The sequence below is a fragment of the Pseudorca crassidens genome, chromosome 21 (genome assembly GCF_039906515.1).
Source record: "Pseudorca crassidens isolate mPseCra1 chromosome 21, mPseCra1.hap1, whole genome shotgun sequence".
NCBI lineage: Eukaryota > Metazoa > Chordata > Mammalia > Artiodactyla > Delphinidae > Pseudorca > Pseudorca crassidens.
Window position 1 is genome coordinate 8,528,708 of NC_090316.1, and position 24,108 is coordinate 8,552,815.

The 24,108-nt window shown below is 44.3% G+C and overlaps 2 protein-coding genes and 1 long non-coding RNA gene across 10 annotated transcripts in view; 2 read left to right on the forward strand and 1 right to left on the reverse strand.

The window, feature by feature from the left end:
- NSD3 (nuclear receptor binding SET domain protein 3) overlaps positions 1-16,216 on the forward strand; it is a 108,969-nt gene extending 92,753 nt beyond the window's left edge. For 5 of the 6 annotated variants that reach the window (XM_067721712.1, XM_067721713.1, XM_067721714.1 and 2 more), the window contains 8 exons: positions 534-736; positions 1,440-1,552; positions 2,137-2,406; positions 8,104-8,220; positions 9,868-10,009; positions 11,506-11,612; positions 12,167-12,371; positions 12,800-16,216. In XM_067721712.1, coding sequence (XP_067577813.1) covers positions 534-736; positions 1,440-1,552; positions 2,137-2,406; positions 8,104-8,220; positions 9,868-10,009; positions 11,506-11,612; positions 12,167-12,371; positions 12,800-13,041 — 1,399 coding nt within the window. In that variant the 3' untranslated portion in view covers positions 13,042-16,216. The remainder of the gene's footprint in view (positions 1-533; positions 737-1,439; positions 1,553-2,136; positions 2,407-8,103; positions 8,221-9,867; positions 10,010-11,505; positions 11,613-12,166; positions 12,372-12,799) is intronic. The other variant, XM_067721715.1, reaches the window with a different exon arrangement.
- On the reverse strand, positions 13,050-19,038 carry LOC137216035 (uncharacterized). Its single transcript, XR_010939555.1, has 2 exons — positions 17,161-19,038; positions 13,050-13,339 (listed from the first exon to the last, which is right to left on the reverse strand). It is a non-coding gene; the product is annotated as an uncharacterized lncRNA (long non-coding RNA).
- Positions 19,039-19,047: 9 nt separating this feature from the next.
- Positions 19,048-23,798, forward strand: PLPP5 (phospholipid phosphatase 5). 3 transcript variants are annotated; one of them, XR_010939549.1, is made up of 8 exons: positions 19,048-19,146; positions 19,261-19,369; positions 19,809-19,899; positions 20,291-20,354; positions 20,828-20,952; positions 21,585-21,755; positions 22,683-22,822; positions 23,508-23,798. XR_010939549.1 is itself a non-coding variant. In XM_067721728.1 (8 exons), the coding sequence occupies exons 1-7, from the start codon at positions 19,088-19,090 to the stop codon at positions 22,792-22,794; spliced, it is 783 nt and encodes a 260-aa protein (XP_067577829.1). In that variant the 5' UTR covers positions 19,048-19,087; the 3' UTR covers positions 22,795-22,822; positions 23,508-23,798. The 3 variants fall into 3 exon arrangements, 2 of the variants coding, with proteins under 2 accessions (XP_067577829.1, XP_067577830.1); XM_067721728.1 differs by having other exon boundaries at positions 22,631-22,822; XM_067721729.1 differs by having other exon boundaries at positions 19,073-19,146; positions 19,289-19,369; positions 22,631-22,822.
- Positions 23,799-24,108: the final 310 nt, after the last annotated feature.

Sequence of the window (24,108 nt, forward strand, 5' to 3'; positions counted from 1 at the left end):
GACCAGAAAGTATTTATCCTGGTTGATTAGAGAGTCAGAAAACACCAGTTTGAATGGGAGTGGGCATTCTTTACTGTAGCATCAGTTTATTCTCAAATGATGCCCTTGATTACTAGGAATAAAGACAGACTTGGTATTAAGAATGTCACATTTGGAGAAAAACATGACTTTCCTAGGACTGAAATCTGGTTTGGAATATTATTGGTAAATTCTGATTCTTAAGTTGTATAGTGGTTTCATTGTTACTTTATTATTATGCTTTCTTTTCATGATATACATTCTTTTATAAATATCAAATATTAATTTTTTAAGGAAGAAACTAGATTGGGTGTTTAGGGCCTAGTTTGTTTAGTCTGTGTTCACTATTTCATTCATTGTGTTGTTAAATGACGTGTGGTTTGGGCAGGATTAAAGATAAGCGAGGTATTTTGTGTCCTTAGATTCTGAATAAAAATTGTGAAGTACACAACCTTTGTTTTTTGGCTCCCAGCAGCCACGTAAAGCGTAGTGCGATTTCTTCCTCCTGCTTTCAGGTGGTGGCCAGCGGAGATCTGCAACCCCCGGTCTGTGCCACTCAACATCCAGGGCCTCAAGCACGACCTGGGGGACTTCCCCGTGTTCTTCTTCGGTTCTCACGACTACTACTGGGTACACCAGGGCAGAGTGTTCCCTTACGTCGAAGGAGACAAAAGCTTTGCTGAGGGACAGACTAGTATTAACAAGACCTTCAAAAAAGGTACGTTGGACAACGTTCACAGTGGCTCAGAACTAACACCCCTGGGTTGATCTCTCCACACCTCCTAACTTGCATAAGATGTGTTTCTGGTGTTAGAGAGTTTTCACCAGGTGTTATGATCCGGCCTCCATAAGTTTCCAATTACATTAGAACCACATCACAATCCAGTCAGCTGGAAAAATACATTCAGTGTAGTAGACTGTGCTGTGTACGTGAAAGGAGCTCCCTCAGTGATCTTACTACAAACATAGAGATTATTCTGGAAATACATAGTCTTCTTAATCAAGTGAAGCTCCTTTGTAAGATAGTAAGACTAAATGCTTCCCAGGAAGAGCCTTACAGCTGCTTTTGCAACAAGTTGCCAGGAAGTTTGGCTTTCTGGGTAAGAGTAAAGTGAATTTAAATCTGGTACGAGGTAAAGAGCTGCTCTCTGGTCCACGTGGAAACCTCTGATCATTGAAGTGGGACCTCTCCTCCGAAGCAACAGCCTGCACAGGGCACAGTGTTCAGCCGTAAAGGAGTTATATCCTATTTCAGTGTTACCCTGTCCTGGTGGTAAATGGTTATTTCCAGAATATAATTTTAAAAAGAAACCCTCCGGCCAGATTCAGTGTGTTGGGAAGGCAGGGTAAAACTAATCTCTTAATGTTTTTTGTTTATTTGGTTTTTGGTATTTATATACTTTGTTTGGTCTTATTGGCAGCGTTGGAAGAAGCTGCAAAACGTTTCCAGGAATTGAAAGCGCAAAGAGAAAGTAAAGAAGCACTAGAGATTGAAAAAAACTCAAGAAAACCCCCTCCTTACAAACACATCAAAGTGAGTCTTTACCCGTGAAAACATTGCTCTTTGACAGACAAGATGAAATGCATTGCTCTCTTAGTAGTTAGAGGCCCTTGTTGTCTTATAAAAACTTTTGCTAATTACCACCCAGTCTTCTGCGGAACAACCTGAGAGCTTCTGTTGGAGTATCAGCCGGGAGCCGGGGTTGCTGCCCTGGGTTGATGGGGGCTCTGATGAGCCCCTCACACCGAGGAGCAAATACGTTTGATGGGGAAACCTGTTCTTGATCCATCAGTTTGCCGTGTGACCGAATAAAAATATAGGGATTTAACCCCTTTCTTCCAGACAGCCCACAGTGGTTTTCAGTTTTGAAATTGTCACCAACTGGTAGAAGGAGAAATACACAGGATAAATAAGTGAGAACTCACATCAGGTTTTGATATTTTTGTCAACTAAGGAGAGACAGCTATTAGTCTTAGCTTATTCATGGGGAAATTATGATCAAGATAAAGAGCCTTTCTCAGGGTCACACCACAGGGCAGTAGCAGAGCCAAGAGGGCCTGGGTGTTTCCTGTGTCCTGTTCAAATTCCTCCCTCCCATTTGTGATTTTGTTGTTCAGGCTAACAAAGTGATAGGAAAGGTACAGATCCAGGTTGCAGACCTGTCAGAGATTCCCCGCTGTAACTGCAAGCCGGCTGACGAGAACCCGTGTGGCTTGGAGTCCGAGTGCCTGAACAGAATGCTGCAGTACGAGTGTCACCCGCAGGTGTGCCCGGCAGGGGAGCGCTGCCAGAACCAGTGCTTCACCAAGAGGCTCTACCCGGACGCAGAAATCATCAAGACGGAGCGGAGAGGCTGGGGCCTCAGGACCAAAAGGAGCATCAAGAAGGTAGCGTGGGATGGGGGCAGTGGCGGAACAGACCAGGACCTATGCCTCTTAGAAATGCTTCAATAAGGATTAAATACATGGGGATTTATTCCAGAATTTTGAAACTTGCGAAGCTGAGAGTTTGGCCCTTCTTGAGCAAAGAGGGAGCAGTAAAAAGAGGTAGTAATAAAATACACATAACGCACCATTGTGGAGCAATTATACTCCAATAAAGACGCTAAAAAATTGTTTAATTAAAAAAATAAAATACACATAACCTTTGGGTTTCCTATGATCAGTCAAAAAGGAGAAGGGACACTGGTAATTCTATTTGAAATAATTTTTACTTGTTAAGCAAACTAGATTTAAAATATGTAAAGGAAAAAGAGTAAAGTTAAGGGCGTACTGAGACAGAAACTAGCAACCCCAGGACTTTGCTCCAACATCATAATTCATTAGCCATGAAGCCCTGGTCAAGTCACTTAACCTCGCTGAGCCCCAGTTTTTTCATCTCTAAAATGGACATAATTCCTGCCCTACATGTTTAAGAGTTGTTGCTAGTCTCAAACTAGATCATATATACAGAAGCAACTGGAAAAAGTTGAGATCTTTGATACTTATAAATTATCTTCATTCTTATACTTTGAAGCAATTTTTCAAAGCAGTCCCTTTGTTTAACATGAGAAATACATGTCCATTGTAGAAGATATTTTAATGCAAATAGCTCAAAGAAAATTGAAAATCACCAGTAAATCCTGCTATTCAAACAGTGGCTCTCAACCTTTAGATATCCTGAGAATCTTCCGGGGTCCTTGTTAAAACAGTGCCACCTGAAATATTGGTGACAGGCCTGAACAATCTGTTTTAAAACAAGCCCCCACCTCCACCCTTCCCCCCACCTGCCAACATATAGAACTTGGAGCCGTGTTTAGTGAGAGAAGACAGGCCTAGTGGGAATTTAAAATTATTCTTGGCATTTTTCTGCCTTTTAAAAAATCACCTTTGTCATGAAGAAATACCATATAATGTAGTAAAGAAAATCAAACAATACAAAAACAGATAATAAAGCGTGAAATTCCTCCTTCACCCTCAAATGGACAGGACCATTGTCCATAGGTTGGTATGTAGCCTTTTAGAACATTTTCTTTGCAATTCTACACATAAACACATATGCAAATACATATTCATATATTCTGTATTTGTAGGGTTTTTTAAACATCAATATAATCATACATATTATTCTTTTTTCCCACTTAATGTATCAGAAAATTATTTTTATGGCCGTAATACAGATTTCACCTCATTGTTTTTCATAGTCTCATTGTATTCCATAGTAAAATGTACCATCATTTACACAGCCTGTTTTCCAATAAATGTGTGTGTGTGTGTGTGTGTGTGTGTGTGTGTGTGTACACACACACACATTCTTTCATTCTGTTGATCATCTGTCATCCGTTTCTGTAGGTCAGATTGCTTGGGTGAAGCTCACTCATTCAGCACGTGTTTGTTCAGCGGCTTCCCTGTGCCTGGGGCTGTGCTAGGCACTTGGAAGACAGCAGTGAGCAGGACACCTTTGTGAGTCCACCAGGGACAGATGATAGACATGTGGCGCCACTTACCACCAAATGCCACCAAGAAAAACAAAGCTGTCAAAGAGGGTAGGGGTGACAGGGACTGGGTTCAGGAAGGTCTGACCCGAACGTGTGAGCGAGGAGGGCGTGCAGGCACGTGGAAGAGCAGGCCGGAGTGAAGGCCCTCCTGCGTCAGGACAGCAGGGAGCTGGAGAGGGAGCAGAGGAGGGCTGGGGAGGTGGGCGGGTGGCAAGGTAGAGGGGCAGCGGGACCAGGTTGTGCGGGGCCTCGTCGGCCTCGGGACAGGGACTTCTGGCGGAGTTTAGTAGGGAGGGCGTCCGTCTGCCTCGATGTGTTGGTTTTCTGTTGCTGCTTAACAGGATAACCACAGACTTGGCAACTTACAGCATAACACACAGCGTACTATCCCACAGATCCTATAGGTCAGTGCGTAGCTGGGTCCTCTACGTAGGGACTCACCAGGTTGCGGTCAGGGCACTGACCTGGCTGGATTCTCATTCTTGTGCCTCAACTAGGGAAGGATCCGGCTTCCCAGCTTGCACGGCTGCTGGCACAGTTCTGTTCTTCACGGCGCTAGGTCTGAGAGCATTAGGTGTTTTGGGTTTGGGTTTGTGGTTATTGTTGTCTTGCTGCTCTTGGCTTCCAGAGGCTCCTGCAGTTCCCTGCCAGATGGGGTTCTCCAACAGGGCTGTTTGCTTCCTTACAGCCAGCGAGGGAAAGAGACGCTCCAGCAGGATGGATGCTGAAGCCCTAATGTAACAAACTCACATAATCACATCCTGTCACTTGGGCCACATTCTGTTGCTTAGAAGCAAGTCACAGGTCCTGCTGTCTCCAGGGGAGGGGATTACACAACGGCGTGAGCACCAGCAGGCAGGGGTCACTGGGGCCACCTTAAGAGTCTGGGCTTCAGAAGAATAACTTGGGCTGTACTGTGGGGAATTTATGATCATGGAGAGAGAGCAATAAAAAGGAGACCATTACAGTCCCGGAGAGAGATGCTGGTGGCCTGGACTAACTAGGGTTGTAGTTGAGTAGGAAGGAAGTGGTTGGATTTCTGACATTTTAAAGGTAGAGCCAACAGGATTTGCCAATGCATTGGGTTTGTGGATTGGGTCGCCTGGTCAAAGGCCATCTGCGTTTAGAATGGCATCATATAATGCACATGTTTTGATATTACTTTAATGCCCTGCATATCACTTGCAAATTTTTGCTTATGATTTCAGGGGAGTTTGGGGAGCCATCCTGAAATCTATCCAGTTTAATACCATGTTAACATCTTTTAATAACATTTATTTAATAACACTTATTCTAAACCATATTCTAATTTACTAAATTAATGATATAATTAAGAGAAAAGAAAATACAATCAGGATTATTCTGCACTTTAGCACTTGAGGAATTGCTAATGTTAAGACAATTGGTGTTTTACAAAATAGCTAGAAATATACAGTCACTGAACAGCATAATCATAAAGACTGTAGCAACATGGAGAAGGTTTGGGTATACTTAGGGGACAGAAACCAAATAGCAAATTGAATGTACACAGTCAGTCCCCTTCTTTTCACACATAACAATTCCTAAAAACGTGTGCCAGAGTTAAACAAGGGACTTCCTGTTATGAAGTGGTTTCTTTCTTAGAAATTAAAAAAATTACATTAAGTACTGAATTAAACCCTGCCTTTTTGCCATTGCCTTTAAGGACAGATTTCTAGCATTTTAAAAGTTTTTTTTTGGTTTTTTTGGCCACACTGCGCGGCTTGCTGGATCTTAGTTCCCCAACGAGGGGTTGAACCTGGGCCCTCAGCAGTGAAAGTGTGGAGTCCTAACCACAGGACCACCAGGGAATTCCCTAAAAGTTCTTTATTTTGTTATTTTTAATCCATAATTGAATTCACAGTTAATGGTTTTAAGTCCAGTGAGCAACTCTTTGAGGCTAAAGATTTGTCACTTTTTGGATGCCTAAAGTATTTCTTTTACAAAATAGCTAGAGACATTTATTCACAATGGTATCGAGTTTACGAGACTTCCACGCCTCATGTTTGATATCAGCACTTTCACCTTTCTGTATTCACCAATTTTCATAGAATAGTAAATATAAACTATAATAAATGGTTTTCAAGCCTTTCAAGCCACAGAACCCTTTCTTCAAATGAAACCTTAACTTGAATCCCAATTTGTTAAAAAAAACATGAAGCGGAGCTGATTTGGTTTAAATTCTGCTCTGTAGGTTTTCATTAAAGGAAACTTGCCATAGAATAAAGGAACACTAGGTGGCAGTGCAGCCAAGACGGCAATGAAATCTTCTACCTGGTGAGGGTGGTGATACCATACAAAGGTGCAGAATGTTTTCAGCAGCCGGGGTCCAAGTCCAAACTGGGTGTAGGAAAAGCCACTCTGGGCCACAGTGCGTAGTACCTGAACGTGCAGAGCGGTCCTGCCGTGGTGTTGCAGTTAGAGATGAAGTGCGGTTCTTTTCTAACTCTTTGTCAGAGCTTGTACTGTCAGTTAAAATGGGGGAGAGAAGAAGCCTGAGGTGCACTCTTGTGGTGACCAGGCCCAGCTGAAACGAGCGTGTGGCTGCCTGAAGCAGGCGGGGTTCCTCCCCCATCTCACCCACGGCCGGCCGGCCACCTAGGGAAAGGCTGACCCACAGGCGCCCTTCTCTTACACAGAAATCACAATCTTGTCTTTTTATCAGTAGAGAAAGGACATTGGCTTATGCTCTTAATTATTCATCAAAATCAGAAAATATAATATAGTACTCTTGAGATGACTGGTACTCTCAGTTCTGTGATACTAAGAGCTATGAGAACGGCTAGTGAGAATTTGTGTCGGGGGCCGGGGGAGGAACACAAGTCTGGTGAAGCAATAAGCAAATACATTTTAATTTACTGCCTAAGACATTTCTTTACCTTAAAAATGTATTGGTAACACCAGTAAGTCCTGTAGCTAATGCTGTTGTCCTAGACTGAATCAGCCACGCTTTTGAGGTAAAAGGGTTAATGCTTATGCATTTGTAAACATGAAAGGTTGAATGTACCGTGTTTACACTTATTTAAAAAGGAGCTTATCGCTACACACCTGTTAGAAACAGCAAAATGAGAAATAGGGACTATACCACATGTTGGTGAGGAAGTGGGGAAACTGCATCTCTCCTACCTGGGGAGAGTAGGGTGCGAACGCGCAGTGGTACAGCCACTCCGGAAAGCAGTTCAGCAGTTTCTTAAAAAATTAAACATGTGCTCACCATATGACCCAGCACGTATCCCAGAGAAATGAAAACCTCTGTCTGCACAAAAACTTTATCAGAGTGCTCACAGCGGCTTTATCTGTAATAGCCAAAACTCGGAGACCATTCACATGTTCTCCAGCCGGTGACCGGTCACACAAACTGTGGTGCCTCCTTACTGTGGCACAGCACTCACCAGTGACAGAAGAATGAACTGTTAATACATACAACTTAGATGGATCTCAAGGGAATTAGGCTCAGTTTTTCTTTAAAAATCCAATCTCTAAAAGTTACATACTGTGATTGCATTTATAGAACACTCTCAAAATGACGCAACTATAGAGGTGGACAAGGTCCTACTGTTTTTCGCACAGGGAACTATATCCAATATCCTGTGATAAACCATAATGGAAAAGGATATAAAAAAGAATATATGTATAACTGAATCACTTTGCTGTATGGCAGAAATTAACACAACATTGTAAATCAACTCTACTTCAATAAAATAAATTTTTAGGAGAACTATAGAGTTGGAGAACAAATTAGGGATGGAGGATGGATGTGGTTATGAAGGAGAAGCACAGGGCATCTGTGCTGATGGGACAGTTCTGTATCTTGCTTGTGGTGGTGGTTACCTGACTCTACACCTGGTAGAATCCCATAGAACCACACACATGCACACATAACACACACAAATGAGTGCCTGTGAAATCGGTGAAATATGAATAAGGCCTGTAGATTGTACCAGTGTCCATTTTCTGGTTTTATTTTGTACTATAGTTGTATTTCCAGGAATGTTTTTGGTTAATTCTCGGATTATACATGTGGTGTTAAGGAATGCTTTCTAATAGGATACACTGACTGTACATTTATGTATTGCGTGCTCCTCTGCAGGGTGAATTTGTAAATGAATATGTTGGCGAATTAATTGATGAGGAAGAATGCAGATTGCGAATCAAGCGAGCCCACGAGAACAGTGTAACTAATTTTTATATGTTAACTGTTACCAAGGTAAAATTGCTTTTTTTTTTTGGTAAGAAAAAAGGATTTTTTGGTTTAATTTGGTGGTCTTAGGTTAAACTCAGTTTCCTTCCTCTCATTTGGTTTTTCTCAAGCAAATTATAATGGTTTGCAGTAGCCAGTGTGTGTCCCACTATAATATGCTCGTTATACCAGAGTACAAAAGTGAATGATTACTGGCACCTTGCACAGGTCATGTGAGACGCGCTGTGAGTGAGAAGATGACCAGGAACAGGGTTGACACATCTGGATTTGAGTCCCAGCTCTTAGTCACTGAAAGACCTGGCCCTCAGTTTCTTTATCCCCAAGGGAGATAATTAGCTCTGTAATTCTAAGTTATAAACCACCAGTAAAGTTCTGCTTTAGCAAAAATCCTAACTGTAAATTGTTCTATATATTTAAACTTTTTTTATGAGTTAGGAAAAATGAATGCTGTCAAAAGAAAAATGACAGTAAAACTTCTGGTTTAATACATGTAACTGCGAGTGCTGTTTGATGCACATGACAGCACAACTATTTCATTTAATTTCTTCAACAGCCCTCTGGAGTATAACCTTTAAAAGTTGTGAGTCACTATATTGTACATCTGTAACTTATATTGTACACCAATAACTATACTTCAATAAAACTATACTTCAATAAAAGATTTAAAAAAAAAAACAGTCCTCTGATTTACAGAGGACGAGAGACTGAGATCCAGCCCTGAGTGATTTGTTGGATATCTTGTTACAGTTTAATGATGAGCCAAGACTAGTACCCATGTTTCCTGTGTTCCAGGCTGTCTCTAAAACTGAGTCAGAACAGCCTTACAAGAACCAGAAATCATCGAAAAGAACCACTATGTTAACTGATATGTCACTGTTTGAAAGTTTTACCACCTTCATGAACATATACTTTATATACATAAAATGCCATTTATTTGTGACTGCTCATTGGCCCCTTAAATCCTAGCCTCGCTGCCGGTGACCCCTGCAGCCACCTGGACAGCACTTGGGAGGCTCCGTCTTCTAGAGCTTTCCCAGACTATCAGAGTTTAAATTCAGGGAGCCAAAATGTTGAGCTTTTTATGGTATTTTGAACTTTTGTGTAAGTAAAAATAGACTATGAAGATTATATCCCAAACTCTAGCCCTTCCATCAGTCAGATCTCCAAGTCTTCATTCAGAGAAGTTTCTTGTTTTTCCTGCCTCCCTCTTTATGGCCTAAGCTCTCATCCATCTACCCCTCTACAAGCTTTGCTTCTTGCTTAGAGCAGGAAAGGAGGGCTGACAGCAAAGCACCATAGTTCCCGTCACAAGTGGCATCCGAGCTGAGAGCGGTCTACTCAGAAAACGCCTGTCGCTAAGCCCGCGGCCAGCTGATCTCAGTCGCATTATTCTGTGGTGTGTTTGTTTCTAGAAACAAACTTTAAAAGAAACTAAACTCCACTTTATCTTACTTGCTTTTGACTTGGTCATCATGTAAAGTAGAGAACTCAGTCAGTTGTGCTGCGAGCACAATTTCGGAGCTGTCGGTCGTCGGACCTCAGCTGGTGGCAAACAGTGCTGCCTCGTGGCTCTCGCCTGAGTTGGATGTTTCTCAGACACGCTTGTGCTCAGTTTCATGTCAAAGGAACTTTTCCTTTCTTTTCTTTCTGAAGGACCGTATCATTGACGCTGGCCCGAAGGGAAATTATTCTCGCTTTATGAACCACAGTTGTAATCCAAACTGTGAAACACAAAAGTGGACGGTGAATGGAGATGTTCGAGTTGGCCTTTTTGCTCTTTGTGACATTCCTGCAGGTAAAAGGGACTCTGCCCGCTCCCCGGAAAGCAAGTATGTCTTTGAGGGCAGGACATTCTGACACTCAAGTGTCAGACAAGTTTTGACACTCAAGTATTTATTCAAATAAGATAAAGAGCTATATTTAGAATTGTTACCTGCCTGTAGGAAGTAAACATCTATATCCTGCAAAAGGGAGCGTAGTAAGAGAGGGTATCACAGAATTCTGTGTCTATGATCCCACTGAATTAGTTCTCCAAATTATTGCTGTCTGTATAATGTAACCAAATGTTTAAGCTTTTTTTTCTTTAATATTAAAGAAAATATTAACCAGTTGTTACCATCAACTGGTCTCTTCGTTTGTTTGCGGGAGGTTGTTTTGTTTTGTATTTTAGTTTGAAAAATCAGTCTGTTTCAAATTAGACATAAAACGCTTCTCAAAGCAGAGTTACTGCTTTCATTTTTCCTTACCCATCCAGCATCAATAACAGCAAGACTTAATTTCTCGTTTGTTAAGTCTGTAGAAAAATGGGTGGGAAGAGAAATGCTGTAGCTAAAAGTGATGTAAACTGTGTTTCTAGCACTCGCTGTGGATTGCTGAGGTCCAGCTAAAGAAAGCTTGAACTGGGAATTCCCTGGCAGTCCAGTGTTTAGGACTCAGTGCTTTCACTGCGGGCGCCCAGGTTTGGTCCCTGGTTGGGGAGCTAAGATCCTTCAGCCAAGCAGTGTGGCCAAAAAAACAAAACAAAAAAACCTTTAAAATGCTAGAAATCTGTCCTTAAAGGCAACGGCAAAAAGACAGGGTTTAATTCAGTACTTAATGTAATTTTTTTAATTTCTGAGAAAGAAACCACTTCATAACAGGAAGTCCCTTGTTTAACTCTGGCACACGTTCTTGGGAATCTGTTATGTGTGAAAAGCAGGGGACTGACTGTGTACATTGAATTTGCTATTTGCTGCATGGTGTGGCCAAATTTTAAAAAAAAAAAAAGACGAAAGAAAGCAAGCTTAGACCTCCTAGTTTGAGTCCCTGGGTCTTTGGTGTATGTAGTAAATGTGCATCTTGAAGTCTTTTCTGACCATGATGTGAGGCATTAATTACTGGAAATGGTATGGCTGTGACAGTTCCACGGTCATCTTGTTTATTTAGAAACTAGTGTAAATTAGTTTTAGAAAAGAGAGCTAAACTAGAACCCATTTTTCTTGAGCACAGATTTCAGATTCTTAATCTCTGTCACATGGTCTTTGACCACTTCAGTGAAAAGAATATGATGGTTTTTGTAGAATATTTATTTTTGTTTTAATCATTGGTGGATCGGATGTTTTTCTCTAGTTTTTTGGGTTTTTTTCGTTGTTTTTTTCCTTTTTCCCATCACCGTCTTCAGTGTGGAACACGGAGGATGGAAGGGTCTTCATGTCAGAATTATGTCTCTTTTTTCGTTGTGAGGGTGTGTCTTTGACAGCATTTCTCTCCCCCAGGACTTGAGTCTGAATAGTTCTCTCTCTTGTGTTCTAGGGATGGAGCTAACATTTAATTACAACCTGGACTGTCTGGGCAATGGCAGGACGGAGTGCCACTGCGGGGCGGATAACTGCAGTGGTTTCCTCGGCGTGCGGCCAAAGGTCAGTGGCTGCAGGGGGCGCCCCTGGGGCTGGGGAGGGGCTGCTGAAGAAGCTTGTTTGGGGCTGTCTCAGGAGGTGCTGGCCAGGGGGACCTGGTTTAATTTGCAGGCCAGCAGTTGCGTTTACCCAGAGTTTAGACTCCGACCTCCCACTAGAGCATATCTCAGTGAGAACTGTTAGGTTCTGAAAATGTCTGTGTTTCTGATTGAATTTGAACTTAGCAAGATCTTTTTCAAAAACTTCAAAAAAAATTCACACTATCCTAATACACTTTAGTGTATCCGAATTATACACTTTAAATTGGTGAACTTTATGGTTTGTGTATGCTATCTCAGTTGTCTTTGCAATTTGGAAAAAAAAAAAACACCTATTCAAAAAATCAATGAAAAATGATTTATTTTTACTACAGTTCCGTGACAGGGTAAGCCCTCCTGGTGTTTTAGGTAACCGAACAACAGGTGAATTTAAATGAACGTGAGGTTGTAGGATCTCCCTTTTACGTAAAGCTTCACGCACTGTGATCGTTAAAACCATGACCCCCTCTCTCCTGCCAGTCGGCATGTGCGTCCACAACTGAAGAAAAGGCAAAAAACGCTAAGCTGAAGCAGAAGAGACGAAAAATCAAAACAGAGCCGAAGCAGCTGCATGAGGATCACTGCTTCCAGTGCGGGGACAGCGGCGAGCTGGTCATGTGTGACAGGAAGGATTGCCCCAAAGCCTACCACCTGCTCTGCCTCAACCTGCCCCAGCCGCCCTACGGTGAGCCCGGCCTGCAGGCCCCGCCCGACTCCATCTCTGCCCACCATGCCCGACTCAGAGTACGGGCGGTCTAGTCCCCCGTGTGGAGCCGTGGGATGGGAAGCGTTGGAAAGAGCAAGCAACAGTAGCAAGCAAAGATTTTGCTAGTGAAAAATCTGTCTCAGTGCAAATGGGGGACGCCCGTGGGCCAGCAAGGACTGGTGTCTTACTGTCCATTACCACAGGTGGTAGTTGGCTCCTAGCTGAGTTTCGGGCAGTAGCTCGCAGCCACACCGACAGGTGCACCCAGACCTCTGCTGGCTGAGGTTTGGAGTCGTAGTCACCTGCATTCAGCCCCCAGTCCGAGAGGAAGGTGGGAAGTGGGGTGTCTCGTGGGTGTTGGGGACAGGCACTCACTGGGATCCTTCCCTTCTTCCCGCCCACACTAGGAAAGTGGGAGTGCCCGTGGCATCAGTGCGATGAGTGCGGCAGCGCAGCTGTGTCCTTCTGTGAGTTCTGTCCACGTTCGTTTTGCAAAGATCATGAAAAGGGGGCTCTGGTGCCCTCCGCTCTGGAAGGCCGTCTCTGCTGCTCTGAACATGACCCTGTATCTCCCGTGTCACCCGAATACTGGAGCAAGATCAAATGTAAATTGGAATCACAGGATCATGGAGAAGAAGTCAAAGAATAAATGGGCAGTGATTTCCTTCTTTTTTTATTGAAACGAAGAAAGGAAAAGAAAAAAGTAGAGAATGCGTTAGTACAAGAAGAGACCGCTGCAGTGCATACAGCCTTGGCCATCAGCGCTGCCCTATTAAAGTGAAGATGGGGAACCAGGCCGTGCAGGCAGAAGCCGTTGGTGGGATCTGGTTTTTCAGTTTCGTCCTGTCAGCTTGGGGATTCTTTTGTGAAGGGTTAGGTTCCCTTGGTCTTTTCTTGCCTTTTATTGTGCTTCAATGCCTTTGCAGCTGGCAAAAGAGATGTCTTCGCTTTTAAAATAAGAACAAAGAGAAGAAGTTCTGTTAATGAGATAAATTTAAAGTCTAGGATGTGTTCCTTGGGTGTAAAAAGCAAAAGTAGCCATCATTCCTTTATTTATTTTCATTTTTAAAAATTTTGAGAAGTGTAGTTCAGATAGTCTAATCTGTGTGTGTGTGTGTCTGTGTGTGTGTGTGTGTGTGTGTGTGTGTGTGTGTTTTAAGTAGGAATTGCAGAAAGCCCTCTAGAAAAGGGTATGGTGGTCTTACATACCGCTTTCCTGAGCAGCAGGGAGGCTGGCTTCGCTTTCCCTTCCAGACGCCTCTCGTAGTCTTAGAGAAGGGCTCTGTGGGAGTATTGAATCTGGCCTCTTGAAATCAAAAGGCCTCAGTGAATATTACCTCTGTGGTCTTAAACTAGGTGGGCTTTCCGATATAACTTTACCTAGAAAGGTATATAATGTGGTGGTTGGTTTTTTGTTCTGGAGAAAAAAAGAAATCGATGCCCTCACTGAGTTTGAAACGTTCTCCACTGATAATGGGTGTTTTTGATGAAGTGTGTCTCTGTGGATATGAATACAGAGTTAGAATGGTCATTCCTGTTGTCTTGACACACTGGTAAAGGCAGCTAAAGGGAGTTGAAAGGCACAGACCAAAAGTTGGGTCAAATAAGCACCATTTTCTATCCAATTTAATGTACACCCTGGTCTGACTTAGAGAGAATTATGGGCATTTTAATTTTCTGTCTCTGCTTTCCTCTCCCAAGCAAACATTCCCTTTGTCAGCTGACCACTCAGTCACGTGTCCTGGTGAAAACTACACAAATGAATTTGAACTGTATTTGAATAGATCTTTTTGTTCAGTTCCTAATTTGGGGGTGAAAGTGGTAGCACTTGTACTTCTACAGGGTAAATGAGAGCCACACAAACACACTTCATGGCAGGAAGCACTTAGGGAGAGCTCCACAGAAAGCAGTGATAGCAGGAATGGTTGGAGCTCATAGACGCAAGTGAACCGGAATATCTGCCACAGAACTCACTTGCTTTTAATGCTTAGGAATATGTATATTCCAGGATTCCCTGTATGAATTAATTAGTCCTGTCAGACATTGTTGTAACACTGTACTAAGTAGAAGCCTAGGTTTAGCTTGAATGAACGTCAGCTTCTCTGTGAATTTTGACTGCTAACAATTGCCGGTACCTGGGAGCATTTATTTTCCCTCAGGAAGTACCCAGTGACCTTATAAAGGCAGGGAAGATAGATGCTCCACAACATTCCTTCAGTTGTGCGTGTGTATTCCTTTTCCTTATCAATTTACAACTCTTCTCTGGAAAAAAGAAGAAAAAAACCTGTTTTGTGCTTCTTTTTTTTTTTTTCTTTGTATGTAAATGTGCAATTATACTGGATTTTTTCTTGTTAAAAAATACAAACAAACAAACACTACAATTCTTTTACTTAAGCTCCTAAACTGCCATTTGCCTGATTCCAGCAAATAGTTCTGAGGTAACTTATTGGGCCTCCAGTAATTCTGTTGATTAGATATGGTCCCAAAAGAAAGAGCAAGATAGAAAATGCTATATGTGTTACCAAATGCGACTGCTACAAGTCACGTGAATTACAGCTCACCAAAACACTAAAGTTTGCTCTTGAGCAATCATATAGTTTGATGTCCTTTTAAAAAATAATTTAAGAAAATCTAGGTTTTATCATACTAAAACTTTATTTTATATATGTATATGATAAATGTTTGCTTTTTTAAACTTACTAACATGAAGGATTTCCTTTAATATCTGAAATGCACCTCGTGTTGAAACGGTATCCAACATGGAATCTTATCTCCTTGCTTTGTTTTGGACTTAGTGCTATTTAATATCTGGTGAGTTTTATATGGTAAGCCAGGGTATATCCTGTATACTACAAATACCTTAGGTTTAAGTATTTTTATGCAGCTTCTTCATTGTGTCACATTTTGTTTGTGTAGCTGTAGCAGAGATCTGCTGAGGTTTTTTAATTTGGGGGGGGTGGGGGGTTGGCTAATAGGGTTGTTCTGCCATTTCAGAAATCAGGGCGGAAAACACCATCGCTGACCACAGGCATGGGGTCTTGGTCCGCGAGTGTCCTTTAACGGTCTGGAACGTGGCTTTAGTCCTGGCAGTGCCAGGGAGCTCTCCTCACACCTCGTACTGTTGCCTAGTTTGTATATTTTAAAGGTGCAGGCTATGGAAGCAGAAAAAGAATAAGTTGTGCTTTATATGTGCATAGTATCCATGCAGGGTGCTTGTCTGTGCTTCGCCAATGAAATTTTGCAAAACACATGTTGCTCACTGATAGCTGGAAGTTGTTATTTGTTAACTTCTCAATCTGTCTGTGGTCAGAGCATAAATGGTTGGGTTTTAATTCTTGTCCGAAAATGAAATAACTTAAAGCAGCATGGGATAACGGTGGCATTTTTTTTAACCTTATGTTGGTTCTTTGGTGGAAGAAGCGAACGTAAGATTTTTGATAATCAGCATAAATCTTCAGAAATCAGATCTGTAAGAGCTAGAGGTGAAATCCTGGAGGCCTTCCAGGCCCTGCGCCGGAGGGGGCGTGAGGAGTCCTGCCGCTGGCTGGGAAGGGAGGGGTGGACGGCCCTGTGCTCCCGGCAGGCCAGGCAGAAGCAGCTGGAGGGAGTGAGTCACTTCTTTAATATCTAATCAGGGCTGGAATTAGGAGTGGGGTGGGTTTTATTTTCATTTTTCTTTTAACAAGTTCCCACCCTATCCTAATTCTCAGAAATTCTCTGGCCTAAGCTATAAAATAGGCTGACTTTTAGAATCATTGAAACTTGGAGATTTCTATGTGTTCAAATCAGGAACACATCTAAAAACTAAAAAAAAAAAACAAAAAGGCAGGGGGAAGGCTGCTCCCAGCTCCCAGCTGCCATTTCCCCAGAGTATTTGGAGGCACGCCTGTGAATAACGCTGGGAAACTCACAACGAGATGATTGCGGAAAGGACTCAGACAGGGCGGCTGTTGGACACCTTTCTTTCCTGACTCAGGAAGCAGAGTTTCCCTTGAGTAGCTCGCTGCATGGTGTGTTCCAGTCAGGGTCCAGCCCAGATCTGCAGTTTGGAAACAGATGGGCCAGCTGTGTGGAGCGCAGTCTCTGGACTCCCGGGGATTTGTTGCTTGTCTCTCATTTCATTTTAAAACAGAAAGCTCTTCTTTAGCATTCACCTTAAAGTCAAGGTACTGCCGCATGCCATGTCCCACTAGGATAAGAGAACAAGTTACCGTGGCGTCTTGACAGCTTGGGAAGCTCACACTTGATGTCCTTCTACATTGGGAAGTTGCTTGTGCTGTGCAGTGCAAATTCGACTTGAATTACTTCTTAAAAGGCTGATGTGTCCAGCCCCCTCATTGTCCGAGCTGCTGCAGACATGATCACTTGGAACAACTTCCTTTGGCCTCAGGCCACCTAGAATTGGTCTCTGGTTATTTGTAAACAAACAGTAGAACTGGCTTCCCTTTCCAGATAGGCTCGGGAATAGATATAATTAGACAGCTTTGCCCTATATTGACAAATAGGAAGAGTTGGGAATTTGTATATACTGAAATCTACCGACATTTATCCGGGGTGGGGTACAGGGAGAAAGGGGGTTACAGTAGGGTAAGGGAGGGGGTGTAGTGTTTACCACAGGTACGAAGTAGCCACTTTAACACTGAGACCTCTGCCTCATTGAATTCAGGTTTTTTAAGTACTTGAAACTCCTCAGATTCTCCTTATTTTACAGTTATTTTAAGATTTATGAAGTAGAAAGCATTGTTTTATATACTGTTTTGTCTCTTACCCTCTTGAACTTGGATTAAAGGCGAAGTTCTGCAGACGGAAGTGTCCACAGTAGTTCTCTCAGATTCAGTGCACACGTTCGGGGAAGAGACTCCTGCATGAAATACCAGCAGCATTTATACGAGTACTTCATATGTATGGTCTCTGTTTTGTTATTTTGTCAACCTTATCCCCAAGCACCTCTTCTTTCCTTTTAATATATGCCTGCGTAGGGAAAAAAACAAAAATTTGCACTTATGTTACTCTCCTGAAATGCTGGGTGTAACCTGTGTGTTTCAAACCCATTTCCGTTCTTTTCAGTCCATTGCTTAAGTGACAAGTTCAGGTTCGTGTGGCACATATGTACGAAGGAGGAAGAGAATTACCTGTCCTTTGGTGGCGTCCCAGAGTCATTAATGTGTAAGAAAAAGGGAAAAGATGAATAGTTACCAAAGTCATTTATTCAGTCCTTCGTTTTCTTATGTGCACCTGCTACGTGGCAAGAAAGCACCCTCGGGTTTCCCTTCCCCACCTGCCACAGACTTCTGATGTGTGTGAATGCCTCTCGGTATCCATCAGATGACCTAAATGAGGGATTCAAACTTGTCAGTTTAGAAGTGGACTGGATAAAATTTACTTTTACTTTGTTGTCACTAATATTGCTCTTTATCTCATTTGTGCTGTCACATGCCCTGTGTTAAAAAAAAAAAAGAAAGAAAATCATGTTGCCACTGATAACCAAGATGCTAAATGATGACTACAACTGGTTCTTTTTATATACAGGGGTGTGTGCATAATTGGAATTGATAGGAGAAATTCATTTGTATCCACTTGTGATATTGCACAACAAAACACAGATACCTACAGATTCTGCTCTCATTTCCTCGTGATCTTTATCTATGATAATTACCTTTGTAGATTGGTTATTTCTGTACTTTATCTGTAATAAACTTTGTAGATCCTGTGAACTGTTATTTTTTGCCTAAATCCCTTGAGACTTGAGTCTTTAATAACAAAGCATCAATATTCACTAAGTCAATCTCTTTTGAGTTTCTGTGACTTGGCTAGAAGCTCTTGACACTAAAGATTAGTGTTCATTTTCCCTGGGGGTATTCCACTAGGGCATTACTGTATAATGACTTGATGTTGCCACATAGACTTCAAGATATATGATATTTTGGGGATTTTGTTGATTGGCCTATGTTTTATTGCATAGTGTGAAACGTGTAAAGCTTGGTTAACCTGTATATAGATAGCTTAGTGTTGACTAGTTACGGTGTATTAGCATTGCCTGTAATATTTAAGCTTCTTACTACTGTGTGTGCTGGTAGGAACATATAATTTTTGTACATTATATTTACTGAGATGCTGCCTTTCTTATTTTACAAATACTTTGGAATTCAAATGTGTTTTTTGCTTCCGTGAGGATTAATTTGGAAAGGTTTTTAATGACATTCCACTGATTTCAGATTTTGCTTGAGGTTGACTTCAATAAATTGTCCCGTATGTTGCAAATTAAATATGTGGACTTGTTCATTGCCCGTAATTTCTTGCTACCACTCAGTGGGCAAGAGGCCATCCTAAGCGGGAGGGGACCAGCGCGGGGCCGAAAGACCCAGCGCGTCCACCGCGCCGGCGAGGCCCGCAAGGTCCTGCGGGAGCCCGGCACGTCTTTCCGCAGTACGCGGTGTGCTTCAGGGGACTTGGATCCGGAAACGAGGAGTCTGCGTGGTCCCCGGGACGGAAGGCCCGGGCTTCTGTAAGGTACGCAACGTCGGGCGCGCGGGCGGGCGGGCCACAGACAGCTGGAGCGACCCCTCACTTCGTCCGTCGCTGTCTCAGGCGCTGGGGGCCGCTCTCGCCCCGCCTCGGCCCCGCCCCCGCTCCGGCCCCGCCCCGCGCCCCCCTCCCTCGGCGTCGCCACGTCAGCCTTGAGCGCGCGCGCCGTGATGGGGAAGAAGGTGGCGGCGGAGGTGGGCCTGCGGCTCGCGCTGTTCGCGGTCTTCATGTAAGGACTGCGCTCCGGCCTCCGGCCCCCGGCCCCCGGCCCCGCCGCCCGGCCGGGCTCCGCGCGCGCTTCCGGGAAGCCGCCGACGCGTCCGCACCTTTGTGTCCCCTTTAGGGTAACAGAGCTGCTCCCGCCCTTCCAGAGGCTCATCCAGCCCGAGGAGATGTGGCTCTACCGGAATCCGTACGTGGAAGCAGAGTATTTCGCCACCAAGCCGATGTTTGTGCGTGGAGAACCAGCCTCCCTTCTGACCGCACTTCTCACGGAGCCGAACGCTAGGGAGGGAGCGGGCAGGTCCCCCTGGCTCCGCCACGGAGCTGAAGACGAGCCTTCGCGTCGTAACGGTTAAGGGCCAGGTTGAGAGAGAAGTCCGTCCGCTTCGGCTCCAGGGATAGGGTCTGGGGGCGGCTGCTCAGGGCGGCCCGGGGCAACTGGTCGTTGAGAGGAGCGGTGACGGCGGCTCCCGCGGGAGCTCGGCGCCCAGCTAGCTGCAGGCAGACCCGGGACGCGGCACTTGCGGGGGAGCCGGGAGGTCTGATAGGCCAGTTCTGCTGTCACTTCACCCCTCTTGCTGTGGGAGCTCTTTTCCCAGCTAGCTGTCTGACGTTCTCGGGGCGGCCCTGTTTCCTTTCGCGTGCTGAGCTCTGCCGTGTCCGGCGCAGGTCGTCGCCTTGCTGGCCCCGCTGGCCCCGGTCCTCCTGGCCAGGTGTCTGAAGAAGGCGGACGCAGTGGACAGCCGGCAGGCCTGCCTGGGTAAGCGCGGCCTCCCCAGCGCCGGAAGCAGGAGGCGGGGGCCCCCACGGGGCTTGCGGGGCGGGGGGTTGGGGGGCCGAGCTCTACGTTCCTCGAGTGACTGCGTCTCCGGGGTGCCCCGCCTGCTGCCTGTGAGACGTGCTCCACGTCCTGGGTGCACCTGCGTGCACCGGGCTATTTGCAGCTCCGACGAGTCCTCAGTCCGGGTAGCGCGTTCTCCCTGTGCCAAGGCGGAGTGGCCGGCGGGGGGCGGGATTATTCTCACGCTCCGCTCCGGCTGGAGCCCGAGCGCTCCTCTGTCCCCGGAGACCGCGGCTGCGCCTAACGAGACAGGGACCCGGCCGCTCCTCCTGGGCAGACGCCACCAGCAGCCACTTCCGTTGCCTTCCAGCTGCCAGCCTGGCCCTGGCTCTGAACGGCGTCTTCACCAACACAGTCAAACTGATAGTGGGGAGGTGAGTGCCCAGCGCTGCCGCCCTCGCCCCAGGAGGGCAGGCGCACGCAACTGCTGCCACATCTTCCCCGTAGCCTTTTCTCTTTATTCTCAGTCTGATCTTTCTCTTCTAACAAACACTTCCTCCCTTCCCTCTGCCTCGGTCCGTTGGGTGACTCTCGGGCTCTCTTCTGCCCTGAACAGCATTTCCCACTGACACGGAGTCGCTGTCCTCCAGAGCACCCCCAGAAGCTGCAGCACGACTCACTCTTTGCCCTAAAAAGTAACTACGTGCCGCAGTGGCTTTTTTTCCTTCCTGGTTTAAATGCTGACCCTGGAAATAAGGCTTTTCTCTTAGTGGTGACTATCCAATCCCGTTTCACTGTTTTGCCTGGGACACTGTTTGACTGACAGTTAAGAAAGGTATCTAACACAACCAAAAAATAATTTCTGGAGCTGGAAATGATCCACGTCAGACCTCGCTTATTCTTGCAGGCCACGCCCAGACTTCTTCTACCGTTGCTTCCCCGACGGGCAAGCCCATCATGACTTGACGTGCACAGGAAATGAGGACGTGGTGAATGAGGGCCGCAAGAGCTTCCCCAGTGGACATTCTTCCTGTAAGAATACCACGTGGACTCTATATCTGTGCTTTTTTGGGGGATCATTGAATTTAACCTAGGAAGCTTGTGAGGATGGGAACATTTCATGCACTCTTGTTCTTGCATCTAGAAATCGGAGAGCCCCCTTCTTTAATAACAAGCTTGAACCTCGAATATTAAATATTCGAGGACAGAGGAAGTAGTTTACCTTCATGAAATTTGAACATTTTATTATTACTGTTTTATTTGCCTAAATTCTGCAATCTTGCTCCAGTCATAAAAATATTAACTAACCTTTATTGAAGAGCTACTGTATGTCAGGTGCTTCCGAAAGCATTTTAGATTCGTGTCTCGTTTGATACCATAAAGAGCCCAATGAGATGGGTACTGTTGTTTTTATGATTCCCATTTATGCATCAGGAAACTAACGCATCAGGAAGTGAAGTCCCATTGCTAGGATTCCAAAACTATTCCCAGGGTAAATGTTACTCACTTTGGGAAACGGTCCTTCATTTTCCCTTTTGTTTCCTTCTCCCTCATAATTGACGATGTAGATCGATGATCTACACCAAAAGTTACCAAAAGGGATAAAAACATAGCCTCCTCTTTTTCTTTAAAAGACATATACTTAGAGGTTTTCCCTCTTCTAGTTGCATTTGCTGGTCTGGCCTTCGCGTCCTTCTACCTGGCAGGGAAGTTACACTGCTTCACACCACGAGGCCGAGGGGAATCTTGGAGGTTCTGTTCCTTTCTGTCACCCCTACTCTTTGCAGCTGTGATTGCACTGTCCCGCACCTGTGACTACAAGCATCACTGGCAAGGTAAGCAAGGCATCCAGGCCATGGATGCCTCCACCGTTCTCTCATCATTTCTCCCTAGCACTTGGCACAGGAGACGCTCCCTGGGTGTCTGCTGAATGAACAGACAAGTGAGCAGAGGATGGTCTGCGTTCTGTACTGAGTATGCGTTTATTGCTACACGGAAAATGAAAAAGCACGCTGTTATCTTTTAAACAGATTACCAATGAGGGACATTCTGATTTTCCCATGACTTTGAAGCATCATAAGTTCAGAATAAACTCTATAAGAAATTTTTTACACCCAACCTCAAAATTCAATTTACTTTCTTAAAAATCAAGTTCACTGTCGTGAGGTTTTTGTTCAGAAACGAAAGTAAAATTCAAGAAAACATAAAATTGTAATTAAACCAAAGAAATTTAAGTTGAATGATAGAGTAAAATATCCAAATATTTGCACAGAAAGCCCACAGTTCAAAAAAAAAAAAAAGCTGACAGTATTGCCCAGAGGACCTTAGGAGCTCAGTTTTAAAGAATAAATTTTTGCAAAGAGAAGCAACTCCTGAAGAGTTTATTCCTTCCTCTAGAACCCTTTAAATGGTGAGAAGGAGTTGTTGATAGCATTAAGTGAACCTTCATTATTCTTCTCAATTAAAAATATTCAATGCAGTGAACTCAGAAAAAGCCTTGTTATAACTACCCAACTAAACATGTGTTTTGATTTGGTGTTTAGAGAACATCCTGCAAATGTACGATAAAATTAAGAAAACCCAAAAACCCCATAAGCCTGGAATTGAGGGGGTTTGCAGGCTAAACAAGTAGAGTAACCTGGAGGGCCAAGCTCCCTCTGCTGGGTGGCATCACCGTGACTGAGGGAAGGCCCGTCTCCTCTGCCTTCAGATGTCCTGGCTGGATCCACCATCGGCCTGACGTTCGCCTATGTCTGCTATAGGCAGTACTACCCTCCCCTGACGGACGCCCAGTGCCACAGACCACTGCAGCGCAGCCCTGCTCTTCCCACCGCGCAAAAGCAGCCTGGCGACCCTCGTCATTTTGATGTTTAGACACTGGAGCTGCCTTCCTGGAAAACAGGTGAATCAGCCCCTCCTAACTCACCACTCCCAGGACAAAAATTTCTGCCTTTTACCTCCTGAGAGGTACAGGTGAGGAGAGAAGCCCCCATGATCATGCAGTTTTGCCCTGGCTCACAGGGATTTATCGCGAGGAGTCAAGGTCCTTTTTCACTACTGTTCGCCACGCATTCCAGTAACGAGATCTTTCCATGGTCTTTCCAGCTTATGAATGTGGCCCATCAGATTGGTACCCCAAGGTCTGCAGTGTTTTTGCACTTAACTTCAGTACTGTTCTTGGAATGATTCTGTCACAAAGAAGCTTTCACCTTAGCCCCACTTTATCCTAGAAGCTAGCGTTGATGATCGGAACTTAATTTCCATTTCCCATAGCTCAAAATCTTAAAATCTAGGGCATGAGCAATTAAATTATTTTAGTTCTGTTTACTTTCTCTGGTGGCAATTCCATCACACCTTAAATAGGAGAATCTCCAGTTCTGGCTTATTTACCACTGTGCATATCTTATTCAAGTCCAGCTAAGTACTGCTGTCCATTTTGAATACTGTAAACATAAGCGATTTGATAATTTGTTGAATTACTGAGTAAACACAATAAAAAAGAAACTGGTCAGGAGCGTGGATTCAGTACTCACTGTCTCCACCTCACTTGTGTAACTGTGCTCACGAGCTGCTCTCCCTCCACTCAGGACTGAAGATCTGCCCAAATGCACCAGCTGTGCCAAGCAGCCAAGGCAGGGCAGGGTAGTCAGAGACCGGCTGTCTGGAGGGCAGGTGAGTCTCCTCCCGCCCCGCCCTCCCCGTAGGGTATAATGGACCATGACGGACATCGGCGGAACTGATGGTGTAGGACCTATAACGGCCTTTCTCTGTGTTGTGATTATATTTTATGTTTTCTTTTTGTGATTATATTATAAATATGACGTTGATTTGTGTATTTCTATAACATATTTTCAATATATCTTTTTCCTAACGGTGAACGTGGTTTTTTGTGCTTAAAGTTCCATTTGAGACCTGAAACATTTCCAAAGTTAGACACCAGATTCCCTATCTGACACAAGTGATTCCACTGTCTATAGCAGTGGCTGATGTCAATGATACAAAAGGAGCATCTCAATATTTACCTTATAATCGCCGCACTTTGAATCAACAGTCAAGGGGAAAGAACCTGAACGTTAGTTCTTTGCCCAAAACTCTTTTTAAACTTGTTTTAGTAGTACACAGGGGAAGAGAATGGTTATTGTATTGACTCTCTTTACTTTATGATGGATGAGCCAGGTAAAAGTAGAC

What these genes read in the sequence shown, in the direction of transcription:
- PLPP5 (XM_067721728.1), top strand. Translation starts at nt 19,088, where the DNA reads ATGGGGAAGAAGGTGGCGGCGGAGGTGGGCCTGCGGCTCGCGCTGTTC. An exon ending in GCGCTGTTCGCGGTCTTCAT is followed by an intron (nt 19,147 to 19,260) that starts GTAAGGACTGCG and finishes TGTCCCCTTTAG; the next exon opens with GGTAACAGAGCTGCTCCCGC. An exon ending in CAGCCGGCAGGCCTGCCTGG is followed by an intron (nt 19,900 to 20,290) that starts GTAAGCGCGGCC and finishes GTTGCCTTCCAG; the next exon opens with CTGCCAGCCTGGCCCTGGCT.